Source organism: Trachemys scripta, chromosome 1 (genome assembly GCF_013100865.1).
Source record: "Trachemys scripta elegans isolate TJP31775 chromosome 1, CAS_Tse_1.0, whole genome shotgun sequence".
Lineage (NCBI taxonomy): Eukaryota > Metazoa > Chordata > Testudines > Emydidae > Trachemys > Trachemys scripta.
Window position 1 is genome coordinate 181065355 of NC_048298.1, and position 23909 is coordinate 181089263.

Below are 23909 nucleotides of genomic sequence, written 5' to 3' on the forward strand. Positions count from 1 at the left end.
TGTTTTACCAGCATACAACACTGTTTCTTCTCATGTGTTTACTATGCTGTTTGTGAAAATAATCTCAAAAATATGTGGCAATCACTATCCATGTAGCCTAAGATTAGATACAAAAGGAAAAAAACTTGCAAATCATATAAAGACAAAGCATAATGATGTAGCAACTTAGGATATTTTGCTGTTTGGAACATTTTTAGTAGTAAAGGGCAAATACACACCAGTAAGATCAATTCCGCAGACCCCAACCTAAACAAACATTAATTTACCTTTAACAACCTCTTCTACCGATTCGGTAGTAGTGGTGGTTGTGGTAGCAATGCTGGTAGTTCTTTCCGTGGCCTCTTCGTACTGTTCCTCTGCCTCTTCTTCAATCTCATCACCATCATCGTCATCAGCATCAGCATCTTCGTCCTCCACGTCCGTTACTTCCTCCTCTTCCTCCGGCTGCTCTTCTACCACCTTGTCATCACTGAAAGAATCAACAGATTTTGTTGAGTCAGCAATAAAACACCTACTAGGTGAGAAATTGGACAACAGCTTATTCAGAACCTCGCGGAAGTGTGACAAGGAAACCCCCTCTCAAAAAGCGTCAGCCTGGCACCCTGGAGAGCAATGCAGTGAGATTTAATGCATATATTGAAAATGAAACAGTAACAAAAAGATAAATATGGATTTTGTTCTGCTGCTAACATAGCAGGATGCCAATATGAAGCCCATTTCCATGCACTGGAAGGAGAAAGGCCCTGTATTAACCATACCAGATTGTGCCAACTGATTAATGTCTTGGGTGTGCATGTTTTATGCTGCTCTTGGAGATCAGACAGTTGCTTTGCACTGGAATTCTGTAAAATGACTGAGATGGGTTCAAACAGATGAATGAAGCCGATGGCCATATGCTTTCAGCGCTAAGTGATATTTTCTTAAACACGTACACATCCTAGATCATAATGAGTAATTATCATCATCAGAAAATGACATCAATGAGTGATAACAATCAACTTACTCAAACTCACATATTATTATTATTTGTATCCTGGTAGCTCCCATTATGTGCTAGGCGCTTTTCAAACACATATTAAGACATGGGACAAAATCATTAGCCATTGGAACTAAGGGCTTGTCTACACAGGAGCATCCTAGAAAATTAATCCAAATTAACAAAAAGGTTGAATTTGAAATGGGTTAAACAACATTAAATCCTAGTGTGGATGATGTTATTCAGAATTAAATTGGCCTTTATTCAGTTTAGCTTAATTCACTTTGGTACTCAGGTGGGACAAACAAGAGTGTCTGAATCACAACCACACTAGACACTCTTGCTTAAGTACAAGGCAAGGTAAGGTTTTGCAACCCTGTAGTGTGTCTTGGGCAATGGGTCTCACCTATTACATACTGTGACCTTCTTCCCACTCCAGGACAACCCATCCTTTTAGCAATATGGGAAGAGCAGCGTGGTCATGACCCTCTGTCACCTGGTTGTGACTTCCAGGTTGAGAGACCCCTAGTCTTGGACATTTTCCCTAAGAATGCTGAAAGTAAGGCTTCTATGGTTTCTGACTGTAGGGCTCTGAATAAACAAACAGTAATGGAACAAACAAAGGAAAGCCAATTTAAGAAGGCGCAGGGAAAACCACTACAAAAACGATTTACTTGTACGCATCAAAGATCCAGCTGTGTTTAGCTATATAAAAGCAATTCATTTTGCCATGTGAATGCACAACATTTTGTTGTTATATTTGCAGTCCCTAACCGCAATCATGTTTTTTGGTGTAGAATTCTAAACAAATCTGATATGTGAACCCGTAGAAAAATTATTGCTAGGCCAGGGTCATCTAAAAATATTTAGAGTGGTAAAAATATGTTCTGCATCTGCTTTAAGGTCATCAATGGAAGTAGCACATTTTTGATAGTTTGTAGACAATTCATGAGAACGAACACAAATCCACATAGAAGTTACTTGTAGTTGGGAGCACAAATATTGAATTCAGTGTGACTAAGAAATGATCAGCAAACAAACAAGGTCTAGCTAGAGACATAGTGAGCTATTTACCTGGAATTCAATTTCTGGAAAACAATACTCCTCTTCCTTACATGAAAATTGTGCTTATATACCCCTCATATGAGTGACATATCCTGTACATACTATGTTTTATGCTGGTTGCAAGCACCTGACTACACCACCGATGGCCTTGGGTAGACAATAGTGAATTCTAACGTGTAAGACAATATCAGGACCAGTCACTTGCCTAAACACTTTGGAACCCCACAGGAGGCACTGTGGTGGGAAATAAAGAAAGACTATGACGACTGGGGCACTTAGGCTCCTGCAATTACTTTAAAAACCTACAGAAATTAACAATATCCTTTGCACTTTTTTTTTAAGCTTTCTAGAAAATTATGTTCTTGCTAAAAGCGTATACTATATTCTACAGGACTCTCCCCCAAGGGCAATATGTCACAGAACTGGTTTTATACACATCACTGCATGGGGAGTACTGTGAAGACAGATTAAAACACACACTGTCTTCCAGAGATTTTGATGTGAATCATTCAGAAGGAACCAAAAGTACTGGCATATTGATAAAGTATTTGGTTTTCTCAAAATGAATTTAAAATCTAAAGGTTTATTTTTGTTCCCCACAGTTCCTAGAAACAGCTGGCCTCTCATCGGACGCACACAGCCATCCCACAGACTTCTAAAGTAGGGTTCCAGTCTCACCATAAAAGTAGTCATTACTTTTTCAATCACTATTGAGGATTTTGAAAATCTGCATTCAAAGATGACTCTTTAGATGATACACAAGTCAGTTTTACCATCAGACATACTTTCCTCTTATTAAAGAAAATGAGGAATTGGAGTTGAAGAACCTGAACTTGCATTTTAATTTTGTTTACAGAGAATACGTCTAAAAAGGAACTAAAAATAACAGAGTAGTCAGACTTTGGCTAAGCCTGATGGTTTCATCATACTGTCCTAAATGTATACAACACAATCCTATAAGCAGCGCAGCACAAATATACAACTTAAATATGTGTTGTGACACATCAAGCATGTACTACAGAAAACAACTAAAATTATAGTAACAGCACTGTTATACTAGAAAACAACACTAACATATTGTCTCATATACTCCTCAGATTCAACTGTGATAGCAGCACTCAATATATTACTACCACAGTACTCAGGGAGCATCTCTTCCCCACACCCTCAAGAAATGACACAGACCTACCAAGAAATAATAGCATCATAGTCTTTTACCACAACCCTGGATTCATATAACTTACACCAGGGGTTCTCAACCTTTTTTGAATCATGTCCCATCTTCGCTCCCTTTTTTTAAACCTGGAGCTGCCCCACCCCCAGCTGGGAGAAACCAGGTCCCCCAGTTGAGAACCACTCAGCTACGCTATAGAGGCAGAGTTTGTTCAGATGCTGTGCCAAAAGGGGTTAAAGTCTCAAGTTTTGGTATTATTGTAAGTATTTATATTCACAGATGTAGACTTTGAACCAAATTTTGGTGCTGTCATTCGAGATGAGACTGCGGCCCATGCGTGGTAAGGCCAATACTGAGTGCTAGTATTATGGTGCTTCTGTGACAAATGATGTATTCTATACTGTACGTGGCCGTAACGTTCTCACTCCCAAGACAGCTCAAATGCTTTAATTGTTGTTCAGGACAGAAGAGATGCAGTGAAACACCCCAGCTAACCAATTTTTTTTTTTTTTTTAAATCAAAAGTCATGCTTGGTTTTGTTGGACTAGTTTTACTGGCACTTATTATTGGTGATAATTTCACAGCACCCTAGTGTGATGGGCACTTCACAGCGCCAGTAAAGACCCACAATCTCTGTGCTGAAGAATTACCAACATTAGTACCCAATCCTGCAACTTGTTGCATGTGCGGCAGATTCCTGCGTCCATGCAGAGCCCCACTGACTTCAATGGGCTACGTGGGGGCACAGGGGTCCACCCACAGAACAAGCTGCAGAAACCATATTGGAGTTTAATTTCTGACAACGAACTCTCTCAACAACAACAGGATGGGGTCAGGGGGAGGATGAGATGGACTACAGCAAAAATTACATAGTTACTCAGACAAAGGTGTGAACAGCACAACATAGTTTAAAAAGTGTGCGTGTGTATATGTGTATGTATCTGTTTCTGAGTGCATCACAGTGAACATGGGTATTCATGAGAGGCCTGAATGAGGAGCGGGTCGAGGGCTTACATACTAGCGCACAAATGGAATGAAGTTAAATTCCAATTGTATGGAATACAACTGCAAATTTTACAATGGTACAGATCCCTTTATTTAGTGCACAACTTGAATTGCCAACTTCTTTCTCTCGGTCATGGTAAATACTTTTATTCCCGCTGACATTGCACCCAAATTTCGCATCAGAGTGATGCTGTTTCCAGCTATTCTAATATACCCATCACCTTGGTTCCAAGTTACATCAAGAGTTTTGAAAGAAAGAATTGTTATAGAAGGCAGTTAAGAAAGAAAATATTTGTACCTATCAGCTCAAGAGTTTCTTTATGTTTTATTTAACCTATTGTGCAGGTGTGCATACTTCATGTTGCTATTGCATTTTACTCCTTTGCTAAGCAAACGTGACTCAGTCTTGTTGGTTTTGGAACGCTGATCCTTCAACAACTGTTTCTGCGTATTCCCTTGACACTATCTCAGCCAGCACCACAGACTGCAGTGTCTAGTTTACAAGATATTGTTGACATTTTGACTCAGCGTAATGGTGGTGGTGACAGGAGTTTTCAGAGTCAGTTCAAGACATTACTCGATACACTGGCAAAGTTCACATATTTGTGAAGCCTTACCACTATCTGAATTTTACAGGTCAGCAGCAAGCAACAGGGATAAATTGCTAGATGTGAATATGGCTTTGAAAATACCGGCAATGTTCATAAAATCAATATTAGTGGCTCACAGCCTCATGTCAACAAAAATGTTGCAGTAATTAGGGATAGTAATTTGCATTAACAACAGACACAAGGGGGCCTAAAAGCAACCTTGACCTGTCTCAAACTCCTTACACAGGGAATATTAAAATTTCCTCACCATGGAAACATTTCTGCTCTGAAGCACTGGAGAAGTAAACTAGATCTTAATGTAAATCATCTCTCCCCTGCTTATTGTATTGTCAAACAGGATATGGTTAAGAGGTATTACAGTAATACCATTCTTATTCTCACAGAACCACTGGTATTTCAGGCAAATTCATGAGGTAAGCAATTCCACTTGTATTTCTGTTTTAAATAAAAGCATATCAACCATTTTAGGTCTAATGGGCCAATATCTGTCCTCAAACATGCACACGTACAAGTCCCACTAATGTGCATCTCTGAACATATTTAAAGGAAGAATTTAGCCCACAGATATACACTGATTATTCAGTATGTTATTTTTTTAAATCCACCACTTTGCTAGGACCTAAAACAAACTTATACTTATTCTGCTCATTCTATGACCTGTGCGCAGTACTGATGACTTCATGGATGCTGGACAAACATATAAATAAAATTGAGCGACGCCAACTACCGTGCTTCCAGAAAAAAGACAAAATCAGCAGAGGAAAGTTTTCTTTTAGTCTTCTAACAAGCCATGACACAAAGGAAGTGGGAATACAAATTTAAAAGGACTATTACCTGCTCTTTTTAATTATGCCTCAGCAGTTGTGGCACTCCATTACAAACTCTGTTTTAGACGTTTCTTTCTCTGATGCAAAGATTTTCAAACTAATACTTGGTAAAAAGTTTCAATCGAGAATTGATATTTAAAATTTAAGGTTACTGTTTTAAACTCACAAGCGGGTTACATTTTAATCACAATTCTGTCAGATACCAAGTTTAACAAAATGTATATTTAAACACTAGAAAAAAAATCAAAAGGTTTTGCAAGAAGCAGCACCAAATTTAGTGTAAAGAGTATATCTGATTGCAAATCAACATGTTTTAATGGTTCTGAACCAATAAGAATCAACTTTCTTTAGGGGAAATAACAAAAAAAGTATGAATGCAAAACATGATAAAAAGCAATGATTTAAATCAATCCGCCCAGTCATCCCCAACTTTATGCAGCAAAAACTCAAAACAAAGATCAGATGAAATATTCTTGCACACACACACACACACACACACACACACACACACACACACACACACACACACACACACACACCCCACCCCATCAGCTTCACAGATGTTCTGGAAAACATTTAATAAATATTACATCCAAAAAGCTACATTAAAAGAACTTTAAAGGCTCGTCCAGACAACAATTAGTGTCCATCAGTCTGGGGTGTAAATCTATGTTGCAGTAGCTTGCTGCACAATATCTGTCCATGTGGAACCTGCCACCATGAACTAAAAGTTCCCTACTGCACTTTGATCTAGTCTGCTTTGTAAAGTTTCACCCACGAAAGCTCATGCTCCTATAAGTCTGTTAGTCTATAAGGTGCCACAGGACTCTGCTGCTTTTGTAAAGGAAGTAGATCAAAGTACACTAGGGAACTTTTAGTGGGCTTGGTTCACATGAACAGTTAATGCATGTCAAGCTAGTGCAACGTACATTGATACCCCACCTTGCCATGTACTAACTGTTCGTCTAGACAAGCCCTAAAGGTTGCAGAGTCAAGCATTCACAAGTTTGGAAATGCCAGAATTAAGGTGCCTGTGCAATTTTAATTTGCCCCACCCCCAAGTAGTAATCATGATAGTCTTGAATTTACATGATCGCATACTATTCTTTACACGTGCCCCTCTCTCATTCAATACACAGGATGAACAATGCTAACTGAATGAGCAGCTATTCAATATTTCATTTTATTCTCATTGTTCGTGTGGTTCCATGTCTTATTTACTGCACACCATCCAAATCCTGCACTGAATCGAGAATTACTAGTTTCCTTATGGGCTTTTCTATGGCACTCATCACTGTAGTATCTCAGTGAATTTATCTTTACCTTCCCTCATAAGGGTATAGTGGTATTATTTCCATTTTACAGATGGGGAATGAAGGCAGAGACACAATATCAAGAGTGTCCACTAATTTTGGGTGTTCAGTTTTAGAAGCTTATGATGAGTTTTCAGAGAAAGTAGCATTTTATAGTACTTTATTTGTTCAGATCACAGCTCCCAATGACTTTAGTTGCAGTTGAGAGTGCTCAGCTCTTCAAATCAAACACCAGGTGTCTCAAATTGTGCACGCAGAAAATGACGACTACTTGATTAGTGGCCACCTGCAAAAACTTTGGTTTAAGTGACTTGCCCAGCATCACACAGGATCTCTGTGCCAGAGACAGGGATAGAATCCAATCCTCCTGGGTCACATTCAGTTGCGTAAACCTTGAGAACACCCCTTCACTCTTCTTGCAATGACACTCCCACCCCACCTTATTCACTAATCACCTTCCAAATTTTGAAGCAAATGAGGCAGGGAACTTGTGGAAAAATATCATTTCATCATGCAGCTAAGGAATATATCATAATGCATACACATAGGCAATGGTCTGACATTTTCTAGCCTCTGGGTGTTTCCTTTCCAACTTCAACATTCTTTGAATGTAATATTTTGCATGCATGTAATTTCCTAAGTTTTTAAAGAAACAAACTAAAAAAATAGTAAGTCCATCACGTGGAAACAGCATCAACATGGTTCATCAGAAGGATCTGAAAGTTTAGTCCACAGCACAGGCCTCTGTCACTGGAGTTAACACAACAACTGAAAGCGCTAGTACAGCCAGCCACCAGAGGGAGATGGGGCACATATTCTGCCAGTGGGTTTCACGGCTATTTCTTAGCAGCAGAGGAATGTTGATACTCAAGAACCTTGATTCTGTTCCAGGTCCTAAGTGTTCAAACCTTTCAAACCTTTACGCCCAACTCCCACTCCCCCACAAGCCTGATTCCCTCTGCTTCTGGGATCATTCAGCCTTTGTCCGAGTTCCAGTCTCCCTCTGGTTCCAGTTTTCCATCAGCTCCCCCTTGGCTCCCCATCCCAATTGCTAACTCATGACTCCTAGGAAGAGTTTTAGCTCATTTTAGAACTCTTAACTCCTCATCCTTGTCCTATTCCAATGGCCTCTTGTCCCAGCCTACTCTACAAGCCCTCTCCCTCTGCATTTCGGTCAGGCTACTTCCTCCTCCCCCTTCTCTCGGCTGCCTGGGTGCAAGCAAGGGGTCCATTGAGAGCACAGAAAAGAACATCTCTTTATTCCGTGCTCTGGTGCCTGGTGTCACAGGGCCTGCAGCAGCAATTGCATGAAAAGTCCTGCTCAGCTGCCTCACCTCAGGGCTGGAGGATGCTCATTGTGGACAGATTCTTCTGAGAAGTTAGCTGCCAAATTCTAACAAGTCTCTACTGAGCAAGCATGAACTGAGATTTTCCAAAGTGTTGTAAGTTGGCCAAATTTGGGCAGTTTTTCGTGTCAAAGGCACATCCCTCGCCCCAGGGCAGCCTACCGGCCATATTCCATGTCCCAAGCACAGAAGCACTAGAGCTTTTCAACCAAATGGTTGCAAGAATTTTTAGCATGGGGAAAACACATTTTCCTCTAACCCTGTTCTGCAAAATCATTTAACTGTTCTTTTGCTGAAGTTTTCCAAAAAAGTTCAGCCAGTGGCAGACACCAAGTACTGTATGGAAAATTTCAGCCTAAATGAGTAGAGCTTCGATTAAGTTATAAGCAACCGAAAAGAGTTTTATAATCAGCAATGTTGCGCAACCTTAACTACAGGAATTGCTAGTTGTGCTGCCTATAACAGAACAAATAATGGGTGCAATTATAAAGTTATAAATGGTGGCATAACGATGAACCACAAGTAGGAAGATAAGTGGTTTCGCCACAACGCTCAAGATGCATTAGTAGCCCCAATTTGATATTTTATTGACTATGGATACAACATTTTCAGTTGAGTAACTCGGTCTTTTCTACTTGCTAGGAGTAACTTTTTACCAAAATTAATTTGCAAATGTCTTTTTGTATTGCTTGTATCTGAAAGCAGTTCTTTTACTCTGATACTTGTCTGAGTCCTCAAAGGATTAAGTGTCATATTTCCAAGCAGGACTGAAATTTTTTAGAGTTTGTATTTTAAAGTGATGGACTGATTCAAATCCCACTTAAGTCAATGGGGAAAGCAAACTATGTCTTGACATTGCAACGTGTTACGGTCAACTGAATTATGAATCCCCCACCTGTCTCATGAATTATGTTATCACCTTCTGCATTATCTGTACTTCAGTATTATTCTGTCATAAGTATGCATTTCTCATAATGCACTAGAGTGAATAAAGAACAGAATTGCTAGTGTAATTACCTTTTTTCCAGGAGAGCTTTTTAATTTGTTTTCTACTCCCATAAAAAGTGAAAATTAATTTTTTTGTGGGCTTCTTTCAGTGCTGTACAACAGGGTGCTAATCTAAGGTCATTAGTTCTGACTCCATACCACATCAACAGAACCACTCTCTTCAATTAACATATATAATGGGAACGTTTCGGTCTGCATCTACACAGAGCTTTTACTTAAGTTTCCCACAATTTCATCAGCACCAATGCAGCTCTGCTAAGGGCAAGCCAATAGTGGGAGCGCTATTCACTGGTATTTCTACTACCATGTGATCTAACCCTGCTCAAGGGAAATTGAAAAGGCACAGGGGTAAGAATGTAGGTAGCCACAAGTGCTTAGTCTACACCAGAGCTCTCCCTTGCTGGTCCCTGGTGATGGTGCAGTGGTGGTAAATTTTAAGAAAAGCTTCACTCACTTACCATCAAAAAGACCATAGGGATTATTCAGTGCAGATTTTAGAATTCTGGACTGCTTTATCAGGATCCAGCGGAGTTCATGTGGGCTTTGTAAACTATGTTAGCTAAACCACTTGGGTTGAAAGAGATTATAGATTCTTTTGGCAGAACATATGATTGATCTAGTACTTTGTACTGTATTTCACACACCATCATGTACCATCATTAGACCATCTCTAAAATTATAACAATTTATATCCTTTAACTGAAAGAAACAGATCAACTAGTTTTCACATATCAAAATTTAAAATACTTTCTAAAGAAATTCAGAAAATCTCCAGACAAGGCTCCATTGAGACGAGTTAATGTTATAAACAGATAACCTTTAAAATAAAACATTATAATAGTATTGTTATGAAAGAAATTTGAAAAACTGGGAATTAAATTATTTTATTTCACATCACCAGTCACCTACCACCATACCACTTCCCCATTTCCATTAGGGACCACAAACCTTAAGGATCAGACCATGAATCTAGTAAAGATATAAATAAATCAAAACCATTGAAATATCTCATGGACAGACATAATTTTTGGCTCTACTTCATATTGGAAAAAATCAACAAGGCCAAAGATACATAACTCCAACCTATCATCTCCCTTGTCACACACTGAAGATGGCTATCAAGCAGAATGAAGATTCTCGTCTGCTTCAGCTTTCTACCCACAGCAAAAAAGTCTCAATAATATCCATATTTAAATCTGATACCACACAATAAGGCAGGTGGATGGGATGGGGGCAGGGATACAAAGTCAGAAGCTGTTTGTGGAAATTCAACTGTGAATTTTTCATGTCCAGATTTCTTTTTCAGATACTTTAAGTAGTACATATAGTTACAAAATTCCAATAGTTTACATAGTTACAACTTTGTAATGATTGTTTCTAACCTTATCAGAAAGCTTTCATCCTGAGACAGATATGATTTAAGGCCTACATCATGCTTTGCAATAGATAGCTCTGTTTCCGTAAGTCATAAGGTCATAATCCTTCCATCCAAGTTAACTTTGGTCAGTTAAATGCAGAAGTGTGGTATTAACCTCCCGAAAGATGCTGAAAGTTCACTGAAGTCAAATCGGAGATCTCCTGGCTGACAAACTGAGCCTTCAAGGAAGCAAGAAAGCTCAGCTATTTCCTATTCATTGTTTCCCAGATTAGATTCATTGTTTCTGCACAAGAGCTCGTCCATCACTAGAGTTAACATTTATACTCAAATGGTGCTTGGAATTGCCTCTGCAGTACTATAGCAATTACCTCTCAAAGCAATAAGCTGCTTCATCAGTTCTATTCTTACTCTACTCATCCATTTGCAGAGATTCAACATTATATTTGTCTTTCTGGACTCTCTAATGCTCACATGTCCCTAAGCGTTCTGTGCTTTGTTTATTTCAATAGCTTCCATGAAAAGAAAGATTATTTATTAAAACCATTATGCACTAAAAATGTCTTCAAATCTCAATATTGCAACATGTCAGCAAGGAAGCAAATACAAGAAATTAACAAATTCTACTATTTAAAATTTTAATCAAAGTAAGTTTTTAACCTAAAATGTGTAACACATTATTCCAAGAGATGCAAAACACATGCAGGAACTTTATTATGTTCATAATTAACAGAAAAGATTTAACAGCCACAGGTACCATAGTTTAAAAAAAAAAGTTAAAGGAAAAGTCCAGTGTTTTAATCTTAAAAAATGTTTATACAGATAGGAATTATAAAATGTAGAGAGTACAGAACTTCCTTAGGAAATTGTGCATCTAAAGAACATGGATGTTAAAAAAGACTGCGCACACTTTCAATAGCATACATGAGTATGATGTTTCATCTTAATTTCTAGTATAATTCTCATAACTATGATTTGTCACAAAACTTCAAAAAGCTATGGACTTGGGATTGCCTGAAACCCTGTTATCTGAAATTCAAACACTTATTTCCCTTCCCCCACCCAAAAAAACAAATATTAACCAAGAACAAAACAAAAGAAAAGAAAAACCAACCAACCATTCTCCTCCCCCTTGGAATGTAACTTTTCCAAAATGCAGATTTACCAAGTTTTGGATGTCCTACAAGCTAATTAGATAATTGTGGTTTACCTGTATATAGAAGAACAGGAGTACTTGTGGCACTTTAGAGAGTCTCTAAGGTGCCACAAGTACTCCTGTTCTTCTTTTTGCGGATACAGACTAACACGGCTGCTACTCTGAAACCTACCTGTATATATTATATATAAAACTAACCAGACAGAAGAAAGAAAATATGTTTATTACCCCTCAAAATTCATTTTAATATGGAACAGTTTTCTGGGGTTCAAATTTCATTGTCCATTACAGCTTTGAGTGTTATCTTTTAAGACTCATTTTGGTGCCGCCCAGTGGCTTTCACCATACTGCCACAGAGTGCTGTTTCTCTCACTGTTTCAAATTATATGTGCAATTTAAATAAAAATGCCTAATGCAACAAAAATGTACTTTTAAAAAATGGTCCCAGGATATGAGAGAGACAAGGTGGGTGAGGTAACATCTTCACTGTTATCTTTCACCAACAGAGCCAGGGGTAGTCAATTATTTTTGGTCAGGTCCAAATTTCTTGGTCAAGGTATAGTCAAGATCCAGACTCCAGAGGAAATAATAGCTGCCCACCCCCCAACAATAATGACAATAATAAGTAAATAAAAAGATTTTGTGGTCCATTCAAAAGCATCTGGCGGTCCAGATTTAGCCCATGGGGTCTGCCTATTGACTACCCCTGAGTAGGTCCAATAAAAGATATAATCTCACCCATCCTGTGTCTCTCATATCTAGATAGATAAAATTCTAAAGAAGGCCCTCAGTTAAAAACTCTATTGCTGATGCTAGAAGAGGTCAGTCCTAGCAAGAGCATCCATATCTTAGCTGCCATCTGGGGATACAAGGTGAGAGGTAGCTAAGCTCTGGATCCCAGGACAGTCGAGGCGTATAAGATTCACAAAAGCTTCTGTGGAAAGCGTAATTCAAAGCCCTACCAATAGAAATCCCATTGTTGCAGAAGGGGAGAGTCATTCAACTCTGTCCTGGCTTTTCAGTCTAACGCCGGATACAAAAAGGACTCTGTAATCCACAAAAAAAGCTGCAACAGAGCACGCTCACACTCTGAAATGAAAGTTACAAAACAAAGTGGAGCCCCTATAACAGAATGCAGCCCACCATTCTGAACTGCACCATTCTTGAGTTGCACCTGGAAGTGGACAGAGTCACCACAGGGCAACGCAGTTGTGCAGAAGGAGGACAGGTGCTCCACTGTTTGCTTCTGAGGCAGTCTTCAAGGGTAAAGTTCATTATGGTAGTTTAGGTGGAGAGAGCGAAGTTGTGGATGACTGTTACCAGTGCCACATTTGAGAGTAAAAGTTGCAACCTTTTCGTCAGCTGTACAGGCCAGCAATGCTAAAGTACTTACAAATTCTGAAGCAGTGATGGATCCAAAATACACACTGAATGGGGATTTTGACAAGGCACTCTGTGCAGCTTAGTAGAGATCTGGTTAGACCTAATTTTATATCCCAACCGGAACTGACTAGACCACAGCCAATCCAAACCCGATCTGAGCTTGAGAGCACTGACTTGTTTTCATACCCAACATGACCCTTGTAGTCGGGTCCTGTTGGGTTTGGCTTGCAAGAGTGTACTTAGGGAGCCCCCTCCGCACTCTCTTACCTGCCCTAGGCACTGCCAGGCACCTCCCTTCAGGACTCCCGCACCCCAGCAGCAGTTCACAGGGCAGGAGCAAAGCATCCCTGTGAGCTAGTGAAGTAACCTTGCCACCGCCATGCCCGCTTGCAGCATGGGGCGTGTCATAATGTGCCATGGTGCCTCCCGTATTTCCTTGGGAAGCTGGCTGAGCTACCCTACTCACCTGTGCCCTGGCACATTCTCTCACACAGGAGCCAGGCAAGGAGAGAGGCGGCAGCAGGGAAGACACAGCAGCAACAGCAGCAGCTCTGGGGATCTTGTGCAGTGGCCCCGCCCTCTCCTCCATCCAGAATCAGCACTAAAAATCTAGCTGTCATTTGCATGTGCACTGCCTTACTGCCAACTTACATGTTAAGTAGGCTTCAAATACTTTTGCAGCATAAACGTACATAAGAATCATTCTTTCTTCTTCAACCACAAGTAATCAGTGGAGTGGGTAAAACAAGAAAAGCCTATTATGTAAGCAGCACATAATAGACACCTGAACAAGGCACACTGCGGGACCTGCTGTCCAAGTAGAATATACCAAAAAAATATGTAATATCAGGTACAACTGATGAGGAACCTTCAACCACCACTGATGACCATTCCAGATAAAACCCACCTGCAGTGGAACATACAAAGTACATCCAAACACTGTTAATGGACAACACAATGCAGCACAGCAGGCGCAGCAGCAATTCAACAGAAGAAGAATGAAAGCAATGTGAGGGGTATAAAGCATACTGCGAACAGTTAGAGCAGCTAGGAACGTGACAAAGTGGGGATTCATCTGTTTCAAATTGTGAGCTCCATTTTGTTTTGTGAACCCCATTCTTTTTCAGGGGCTCCACTTTCTATTGTGACTTTCATTTTGGAACATGACCATGCTGCGTTGCAACCTTGTTTGTGGATTAGAACCTTTTTTTTGTAACAGGGCCTTGACACCTAGAGGAAAGACTATCTGAATCAATGCTGAGTGACTCTCCCCTTCTGGAGCAACGGGTTGTCTACTGTTAGGGCCACTGAGTTTGAATTACTCTCTACACAGAAGCCTGGGGATGGGGAGGGGAACTGGAGCCTGTAACTCCTTCAGCAGAAGCACATGAGCAAAAGGGGGACACAGACTGTCTGGCACATACCAGAAAAAAAAGGCAGGAGAAAGAGAAGGAGGAGAAACTCTGCCAAGTCTAAGGACACTGACCAAACCTAGGACTCAGAAAAGGGGTGAGATCAGAATAAGGGGGACTGTGTTCAAGATTTTGTTGTTTTTCACAGATCTGTATGGGTACATCTATACTTACCCGCTGGTTCGGCAGCAAGCAATCGATCTTCTGGGATCGATTTATCGCGTCTTGTCTAGACACGATAAAATCGATCCCAGAAGTGCTCGCCGTTGACGCCAGTAATCCTGCTCCACAAGAGGAGTAGGCGGAGTCGACGGGGGAGCCTGCCTGCCGCATGTGGACCCGCGGTAAGTACCTTTAAGTTCGAACTAAGATAGTTCGACTTCAGCTACGTTATTCACGTAGCTGAAGTTGCGTATCTTAGTTTGAACTGGGGGCTTAGTGTGGACCAGCCCTAACTCTCGAAGTGCTTACAAGAGTAAAGAGCTTATAGTTAAAAAAAAAAATTCCTTTGCTAAGACCTTGCTTTTCTGCCACATTGTTCCTCAAGGGTTTAATTAGAAACCAGAGCTCCCACAGCAGGTGGACTCTGAGGGGAACATGTCTAAGCAACTGGAGGGGCCCGAAAAGGGCTGAGGGACTGGTTTTGGAGTCTAGGGCAGCTGGATTGCAGGGTTTCAATGTCCCTGAAGGGTCTCATACAAAGGGTAAGCCTCTGGGAGTGTGCCTTTGAGATCCAGAGCTAGGGACAGTGACCAGTCACTATCTAGACTTAGGGGCTTAGAAACATGTGGAATCTAGGAGTTCAGTCACTCACAAAAGACATGTATATGTCCTGAGAGTGGGTCTGGACTAGGTTCTAAGGAGGATTATTTGGTAACATTATGGACACAGCTAGCTACTGCATGAAAATTAAAGAAGAGTCAGATGTGGTAAAACCTGCTAATAGCTCCTATTTCCACAATAGGGCTAAAAACACAAGACAAGACTGATCAGCTTTTAATAAAAAGAAAACAGAAAAATGCACATTATAATTATTTAAATATTCAGTTACTCTGTATTATTTAAATATAAAATTCACTCTGCATTAATTCTAATCAGCTTTTTTGCACTTTTGCAAAAGCACTGCACAAAAATATCAAAATAATATAACTGCAACAGACGTGTTAAAGAATTCTTAAATTAGAATGATGCTAAAGTCATAGCATAAAATAATGAAGTCTTTTTAAAATAAAATCTTCTAACTTTACTTATCTTTGTATGAATAGAAATGTTTCACAGTAAATGACAGCTAAGTGCATGATAAAGCAATTTCACTGATAATTACTGCAGGCTCAAGGACTGCACTTCTTTCTCTATTATATCTCTGAAATTCTGTTCCAAAGGCCAATTCCTTACAGAGCAATGAAGATGTTAAAAGCTGTCACTAGAAACTAATGCTGCATTGTGTGTATGACAGTCAGTTTAAGAGACCCAGATAATCTACTACAAATAGGAATACAAATTTATCGACATTGGTATGGGTCACTAAATTACATGCATTCTATTTTTTCTTGAAAGGTTAAGAAAAAATGTAGTCCAAGTATGCTATAAACTCCAGCTCTTGACAAGATCATTGCACAAAGGAGACACAAAGCTAATTTACTAAATGTACAATTGAGAAAAATGAAAGTAAAAGTCAAAAAGTTAAAGTAATAAAAGAAAAAAAAACAGACTTCTGTTACAGCTGCATGATTTCGAATAAATTATTCCCCCAAAAGTCAGGTTCTAGTGGACAGGGTACTGGACTGGGATTCAGGAAACCTTGGTTCAATTCCCAGCTGTGTCACTAACCTGTGGTGTGATATTGGGCAAGTTTCTCTGTGCATTTGTTTCTCTTTACACTTTCTGTCGTACCTATTTAGATTGCAAAATCTACAGGGCAGAGATACCAAAATACCCTAGGGACTTTACAATAAAACAAATACAGATTAGCTGTGTATTTTAAATTAAATGTATAATAATAAAATAATTAAAATCCTTTTATTGGAATCCTTATCCTCCTTTCTCTGCCTGTAGACATTCCTCGACGTTCTGTCATTGCTCCTTTCCTCTTCTCCACCCGCACTTCCACTAAGGTTTCCACCTCCACTTTTATGTGGATTACTTGTAAATTTACTTCTCATTATCTGTCTCCTTACTCTTCTTGGTTGACCCACTGCTGTCTAAAAGTTGCTATCTCCAAAACTGAACTCGTCTTTCCTCTTAATCTGAATGCCGTAAAAGCTACAAAAGCCACATCTGAAGGTTCTAACTTCAGTTGTTTTCTCACCACCCGTTATGGGGAAAATAAGTGTTCACACTCACATCACCCAACTGATTTTGCTAAAGCTTTACCACCTCCCTCACAATTTTGATTTATCAAATTAAAAGCTATTGGAAAAAAAGGGGGATAGAAACAGAAGCTCCATTAATGCAGGAGTTACCAGCAGCTTCTGTACTTTTTACACAGTATCACATAATATACACATACAGGAAGAGATATTAAACTTTTTGGAAGGCGTCATGATGAAAGGAACACTGTAAATGTAAGGTTACTGACTTATGGTGAAACTACATGGAGCTAAGTAAACATTCCAAACAAAGAAAACTGCTTTAGTGGTATAAAAACATTAGTTTAGTGGTATAGCAAGCAATATCAGCATCCCTCCCGATTGACTTAAAACTAAGATTGGCAATCCAAAATTTGATAACAATTTCTAATGTTACATATTAGTAGTCAGATACCGTCGCATAATATATTATATGATTCATGTTTGTTATTCTATCAAGCATACAGCATTTAAACTTACTCATGTTCAAAGTGGGAAATCCTATTTTTGTAACTTGATGTCAAGGATACTCTAATTTTTGATGCAAAAGGACTCATTAATCATTTCTATGAGTGTATTTTTGGCTTCAAGGCAGAGGAGGGACTGGATGCAGCTTGAGGATTGAAGAACCAGCAAATGAAACTAGTGAATTCGTTTATAAGAATTGCAAATTGTTGAGCTCTTCATCTTAATTAAAGTTCAACTACTTCGTAAAAGCAACGTGGCCTTTCCAGATTTGCTGAAGGTATTTCTATATGAAAAAAAGCTTTTACTATTCACTTGGAATTTCAGGATTGGATTCAAATGTAACTCCAGTTGATGCTCTAATAGGATATTAGTTTTCTGAAGTCATCCTTGACCTGCTCAATTTAGAATTTGAATTGCTTTATGAGTAGATTCTGTATGCTTCCCCAGTGACAAACATGAACAATTGAAACAAATGGATAATTCAGATTGCTTTATATACATCCCTCATAATTGCTGTTTATTGCTGTAACGTGCACCATTATGAGAACATTTTTATTTCATATTTTTAGATATCTTCGACCAGACATATTAAAGGAGAATATTTCGTTTTTGCAAATTTCTCCATCTTTATATAGGAAGAAAATAATTTGAGGGTTGCAAATATTTTTCATTCTTAGCCCACATTTTCAACAACTTGAAACCCAATCAGCAATGCATAAACCAAATATACAAAAATTACAAAACGATGCTGTGAGAGCTGGCCTATAAACCTCCTCGAAAGTGAGTTTCTATTGCTACACTTTGGCTGTTAGATATACTCATTAAGAAAAATCAAATATTCCAAGACTGAAGATGTCTCCCTCCCTAGATGGGGCCAAAAGCAGGGGCCTTGATACTACTCTTTTGTGACAAGGAATCAGAGAAAAGACCTTAATTTGGTTTATCTAATCCATCCCCTTGCAATTAAAGACCTGTTCCCTGCAACAGCTTTTTTAGTACTGTGTTCAACCTAGTGTTCAGTGTTCTCCATGATATGGCTTCTGCTCTTTCCCCAAAAGACATTTCCACAATTGAATACATCTTCTTGTTAAAGATTTCCCTGATATTCAGTCTAATTTTTCATTGTCCTAATGTCATTTCATTGCCAATATTAGCCCATTACTCCTAGTTAGAGTCATTTATCTCCATCCTTCACCTTTACATCCCTGAAACACTTGTACGCTAATGTTTCCATTTTAGCCATTGCTAAGGCAAACTATATACATTTAGCATTTTTAATCTTGCCATATAAATTTATCCACTCTGCCCCTAATCATTTTTGTTGTTGTTCTCTGAACTCCCTCCAGTCTCCCAGGCTCGTCCTGGTTCTAAGGTGCTGTGAAATGAATGCAGAAGATGAAATTAAATGAAAAGGAATTAATCAGCCAATTTCTGAGATTTGGATTTTGTTTCCCCTTTCTAAAAATTGACACTACCAACATCTAAACTCTGCACTTCCTGACTTAAATCTAGCATGCTGTGATGTTTGGTCAAATACAGAATCATGACCCTGGATTTTAGTTTAGTAAAGGAGGGTAACTTTCATTGTATTTTAAAATTAATTCCCCAGAGATATTTAAGATTTGAATAGAACTGTACTCAGCTCTCACTTACACCTGTATAACCCTAATGCAGTTAGTAGGCTACCATGGAAAAGGCCATATCAACCTGGGATACCCAGTTACAGTATGATCATACCCCAAGCTTAATCCAGCACCCCTTTCGTATGTTTAGATGATGCTAAATTGTTAAAGGAACGAAGGTATAGCCATGTTCTTTCCCCACGTACACAGGCAAAACCAGTCCATATTGTAACATGGTCGCTGCGCAATTGTCTTGCAAAGTGACTCCCCTAACATCAGAGACTCGTTCACCTGCACATCTACCAATGTGATATATGCCATCATGTGCCAGCAATGCCCCTCTGCCATGTACATTGGCCAGATCGGACAGTCTCTACGCAAAAGAATTAATGGACACAAATCTGACATCAGGAATCATAATACTCAAAAACCAGTGGGAGAACACTTTAACCTGTCTGGTCATTCTATGACAGATCTGCGGGTGGCTATCTTAAAACAGAAAAACTTCAAAAACAGACTCCAAGGAGAGACTGCTGAGCTGGAATTGATATGCAAACTAGACACAATCAACTCAGGATTAAATAAGGACTGGGAATGGCTGAGCCATTACAAACATTGAATCTATCTCCCCTTGTAAGTATTCTCACACTTGTTTCTTATCAAACTGTCTGTACTGAGCTATCTTGATTATCACTTCAAAAGTTTTTTTCTCTTACTTAATTGGCCTCTTAGAGTTGGTAAGGCAACTCCCATCTGTTCATGCTCTCTGTGTGTGTGTATATATATCTCCTCAATATATGTTTCACTCTATATGCATCCGAAGAAGTGGGTTGTAGCCCACGAAAGCTTATGCTCTAATAAATTTGTTAGTCTCTAAGGTGCCACAAGTACTCCTGTTCCCCTAACATAGTTGCAACTGTAATGCAGGCAGTGTCTAGTAAAGAAAAATATGTCTTGTCATTGTGTGGCCATTTAAATAGATTTTTGAAAATACCTTTCAATTCATAATTAAAAGGGATGCTGCCAGCTTGAAAGTCTTCTTACTGTGTCACTAACCTATGTTAATAAAACTAAAAAGGGGGTTTTAAAACACCTCACTTATCACTAATTGGGTTGGCTGTGCATTTTCTGCAGTTCACTCAGCTTGCCAATGAAAGCTTCCCACGTAGCCTGTTTCAATTTTTGGTTGTCATATGCTTGCATGATATAGTGTTGGGTTGCAAATTTTGCAAGGGAATGTTTACAGTCCAACAAGATATTTTTCATTGCATTTAAAAAAAACAATTAAAACATTATAAACCTTATGGTTTTGTAAAAATCAAAAACATATTAAAACCCAGACATTTTGGGTCACTTCAAAAGTTTCAAACAATGAGAAGATCCATCAAGTGTGCTCATATCAAAGACTCTGCTGCTAACTTTTAGTCTTTCCAAACAAACTTCTGACAATTTTCAGTAAACCAGAAAGGGGAAACACCACTCTTACCTTCCATCTGCATAATCTGCATCCGCACCTCCCCACCAGACATCGGAATCGTCTTCCTCAGCATCAGCTGAATCAACATTGTCACTTTCATCTGCTAATGGGCAGCAAACAAACTCCACACCACGGAACTTGTCAATTCCACAGGGCAGCAGCATACCGTAATCATGCAGATTCATACTCTTTTCACTACAGGACTACAAAAATAAAGAGAACAGTGACAACATTGTTACACAGTGAGCTGGCTAAGGAAAAGTTGGCATAGATGTTAAGAAAATAATAAAAGTCTGTGTACAGCCTGAGAAAATTAGAGTTAGCTTGTTAATTGATCTCTCAACTATTGTGACTGATAAATTCATTCAGCGTGGGAACATGGGCATCCAACCACAGTCTAGTATTTTAGGCAACAAGCTTTTCCTTCTCATCAACTCTTCTCCTTGCCAAAAGAGTTCATCCCCTCACATACACCTGACAAATCCTACATCCTCTTACCTAGAACTACTTTGAGGGTTTGCTTTTGCTGTGCACAATTAACCACTGGAGAGTGACAGTTTGCCCTGCCTATGTAATAGTGCTATTGAAGAGGAGATCAACACCTAACGCAGTGGGCTGTAGTCCACGAAAGCTTATGCTCTAATAAATTTGTTGGTCTCTAAGGTGCCACAAGTACTCCTGTTCTTATTTTTGTTGATACATTGAGGTTTGATTCCTCGTTTAGTATGGTACCTTCTAGCCATATTGGAAAAGTATTAATTATGCATCACTTAAGAGGTTGCACAAAACACTTAAAAGACAAAACCACACAGAACATCTGGAAAAGAAGAAAACATTTAAATGTTTTCACCCCTCAGCATGTCATTGTGAGCTGATGATATTACAGGGTCAAACAGACTTCTAGGAGGGTCCATGCAAAATGGTAATTTGCAACTCTAAACTCTTGTCAGTTTACCTTTAAGAAGACATATACCTACAAAGACTAAGATATCATTTGGATGCATGACACCTACAAAATTAAGTTTTAGATGGTCTTTAATAAAATGTCAGTGAGTTGTAAAATCATATGTTCTGTGCTTTGTATCAGTTTTACACACTGTCCTCACAAGTTTCCTTGTCCTCTCTCTCTCTCTCTCCCCTATTTCTTTCCCATCCCCCTTCTTGACCTCATTTGTTGCAACATCTCTGAGATTAGATTGTAAATTCTTTGAGGCCGGAGTCATATCTTAATTCTGTCAAGCACTTAGCACAAAATTATACTACTACTACTACTACTACTACTACAAGTGAGTGAGTCAAGCATTAAAGGTGATTAAAAGGAATTAGAGAACTTAATACAGCCATGTACGATGTGGGACAAAAGTTTATGGAAATATATGTTCTTATTTTCCAAGCACGGAGGAGTGACATTACAGATGTAATCTTAGTTCTTCAACAGAAGAGCAATGTTAAGTCAACCTGATAAGTCAACCTCCACAAACACTGGAACTTGCATAAAAAAATCAGGAGTATTCAAATTTGAGAATATGGTATAAAACAACAACAACATGAAAATTCAAACATCAACTCTACATGACACATCAAGTTACAAAATAATACTGTTTATGAATCAAAATAAACTTAACAGAACTTTTCCTGGTTTTCTCCTAATTAAAAGCACCAATTCACCACCCAGCAATAAATATTTACAAATACAACTGTGTCCTCACCATTTTCAAAGAATCATAGAATATCAGGGTTGGAAGGGACCTCAGGAGGTCATCTAGTCCAACCCCCTGCTCAAAGCAGGACCAATCCCCCAATTTTCTCCATAACAACACTATTGTAATTAGATGCATCCCAGGAAAGTGATACAACTTGAAAGAAAGATGGCTAGAAATGTCAAGATAAATTATATACTGTACCTCTTTAGCAACAGTGTGCCAGTGCAGGTGAGTTTCACATATATCCATCCTTTCCTGGTGGAGGAACTTGCACTTATCTGGCACCAGAAGGGCATCACTCACAAACTCACCAACTGGAAGAAAACAATATGAAGTCTTCATTTCACTCATGATTTCAGTCTCCGAATTTTTGTTGTTAAAACTTAACAGTAAAGAAGTCAACCTCGAACTAATAGAGGCTAATGAGAAAGTTTCCCTGACAGACAGGTTACTCAATACTTCCCCACTATAAGGATTCTTTAACTTTCTATTGACGAATGTGGTACCAGTACCTTCCAGAGAGTCAGGATACTCTCTGGTCTAATCCAGCATGGCAATTCCTATGTTCCTAATACAACATCTCCAGGACCGAAGACTTCAATGGTCTTTACCATTAAGTTAGTGTTTGCTGTGACCTGGCTATCTGACAAACATTAAAACATGAATCTGAAGAATATTGGAACATATTTACATTCTTTACATCCAGAACAAATTTGACACCAAATCACCATTCCAAATCATTCTGAAGATTTTAGTAAATGACAGGGCATTGTTATTGTGTAGCTTTAAAAAAAGTATTTTAGTCCCTTTTCAGCTTAACTCAGTTTCACCAGCAGGATAGCAAACAGGTTAACTGAGGGTACATCTACACTACAGGAGGGAGTCGATTTAAGATACGCAAATTCAGCTACGTGAATAGCGTAGCTGAATTCGGCGTATCGCAGCCGACTTACCCCGTTGTGAGGACAGCAGCAAAATCGACTTCTGCGGCTTTCTGTCGGCGGCGCTTACTACCACCTCCGCTGGTGGAGTAAGAGCGCCGATTCAGGGATCGATTGTCGCGTCCCAATGGGACGCGATAAATCGATCTCCGAGAGGTCGATTTCTACCCGCCGATTCAGGCGGGTAGTATAGACCTAGCCTGAGAAGGTTAATGGTACTCTGAAACAACATCATAACAATACACTGAGATCATCTGATTGTCAGCTCTGTATACCAAGTTAATGCGTGATCACTGCCTCTCTCTTGAGCACTATACCTTAATTAGCCAGGAGGGATCCACCTGCTGTACAATTAAAGAGTGTTGAAAAACACACTCGGGAATAAATGTCTACAGTGCTGGTGTTTACGATTATGGGGGAAATATGATGAACAACATGATTTATTGCACTGCAATCATAATTTTGTAGTAATTCTGGCATTGCAGTTTTTTTTTTTAAAGTTACAAACATGGAGATATTGGACAAATAACTAGCAGGAAGCTGTCAGAGAACTGATATACTCTATTGTATGGATGTTGTCTGGACAGTAGGAAGACGAAGTTACCTACCTTGGTATCTGGAGAGTCTTTGAGATGTGTCACCCCTATCTGCATTCCACTGTGGGTACACCTGCACTCCATGCGCCTGGAGCTGGAGCAT

General features: G+C 39.2%; 1 protein-coding gene across 4 annotated transcripts in view; it reads right to left on the reverse strand.

Moving 5' to 3' along the window:
• APP (amyloid beta precursor protein) overlaps nucleotides 1-23909 on the reverse strand; it is a 325530-nt gene that overhangs the window by 141028 nt on the left and 160593 nt on the right. For all 4 annotated transcript variants that reach the window (XM_034793108.1, XM_034793091.1, XM_034793084.1 and 1 more), the window contains exons 4-6: nucleotides 22471-22583; nucleotides 20576-20769; nucleotides 267-469 (exon numbers count right to left, since the gene is read on the reverse strand). In XM_034793108.1, the coding sequence (XP_034648999.1) occupies nucleotides 267-469; nucleotides 20576-20769; nucleotides 22471-22583 (510 nt within the window). The remainder of the gene's footprint in view (nucleotides 1-266; nucleotides 470-20575; nucleotides 20770-22470; nucleotides 22584-23909) is intronic.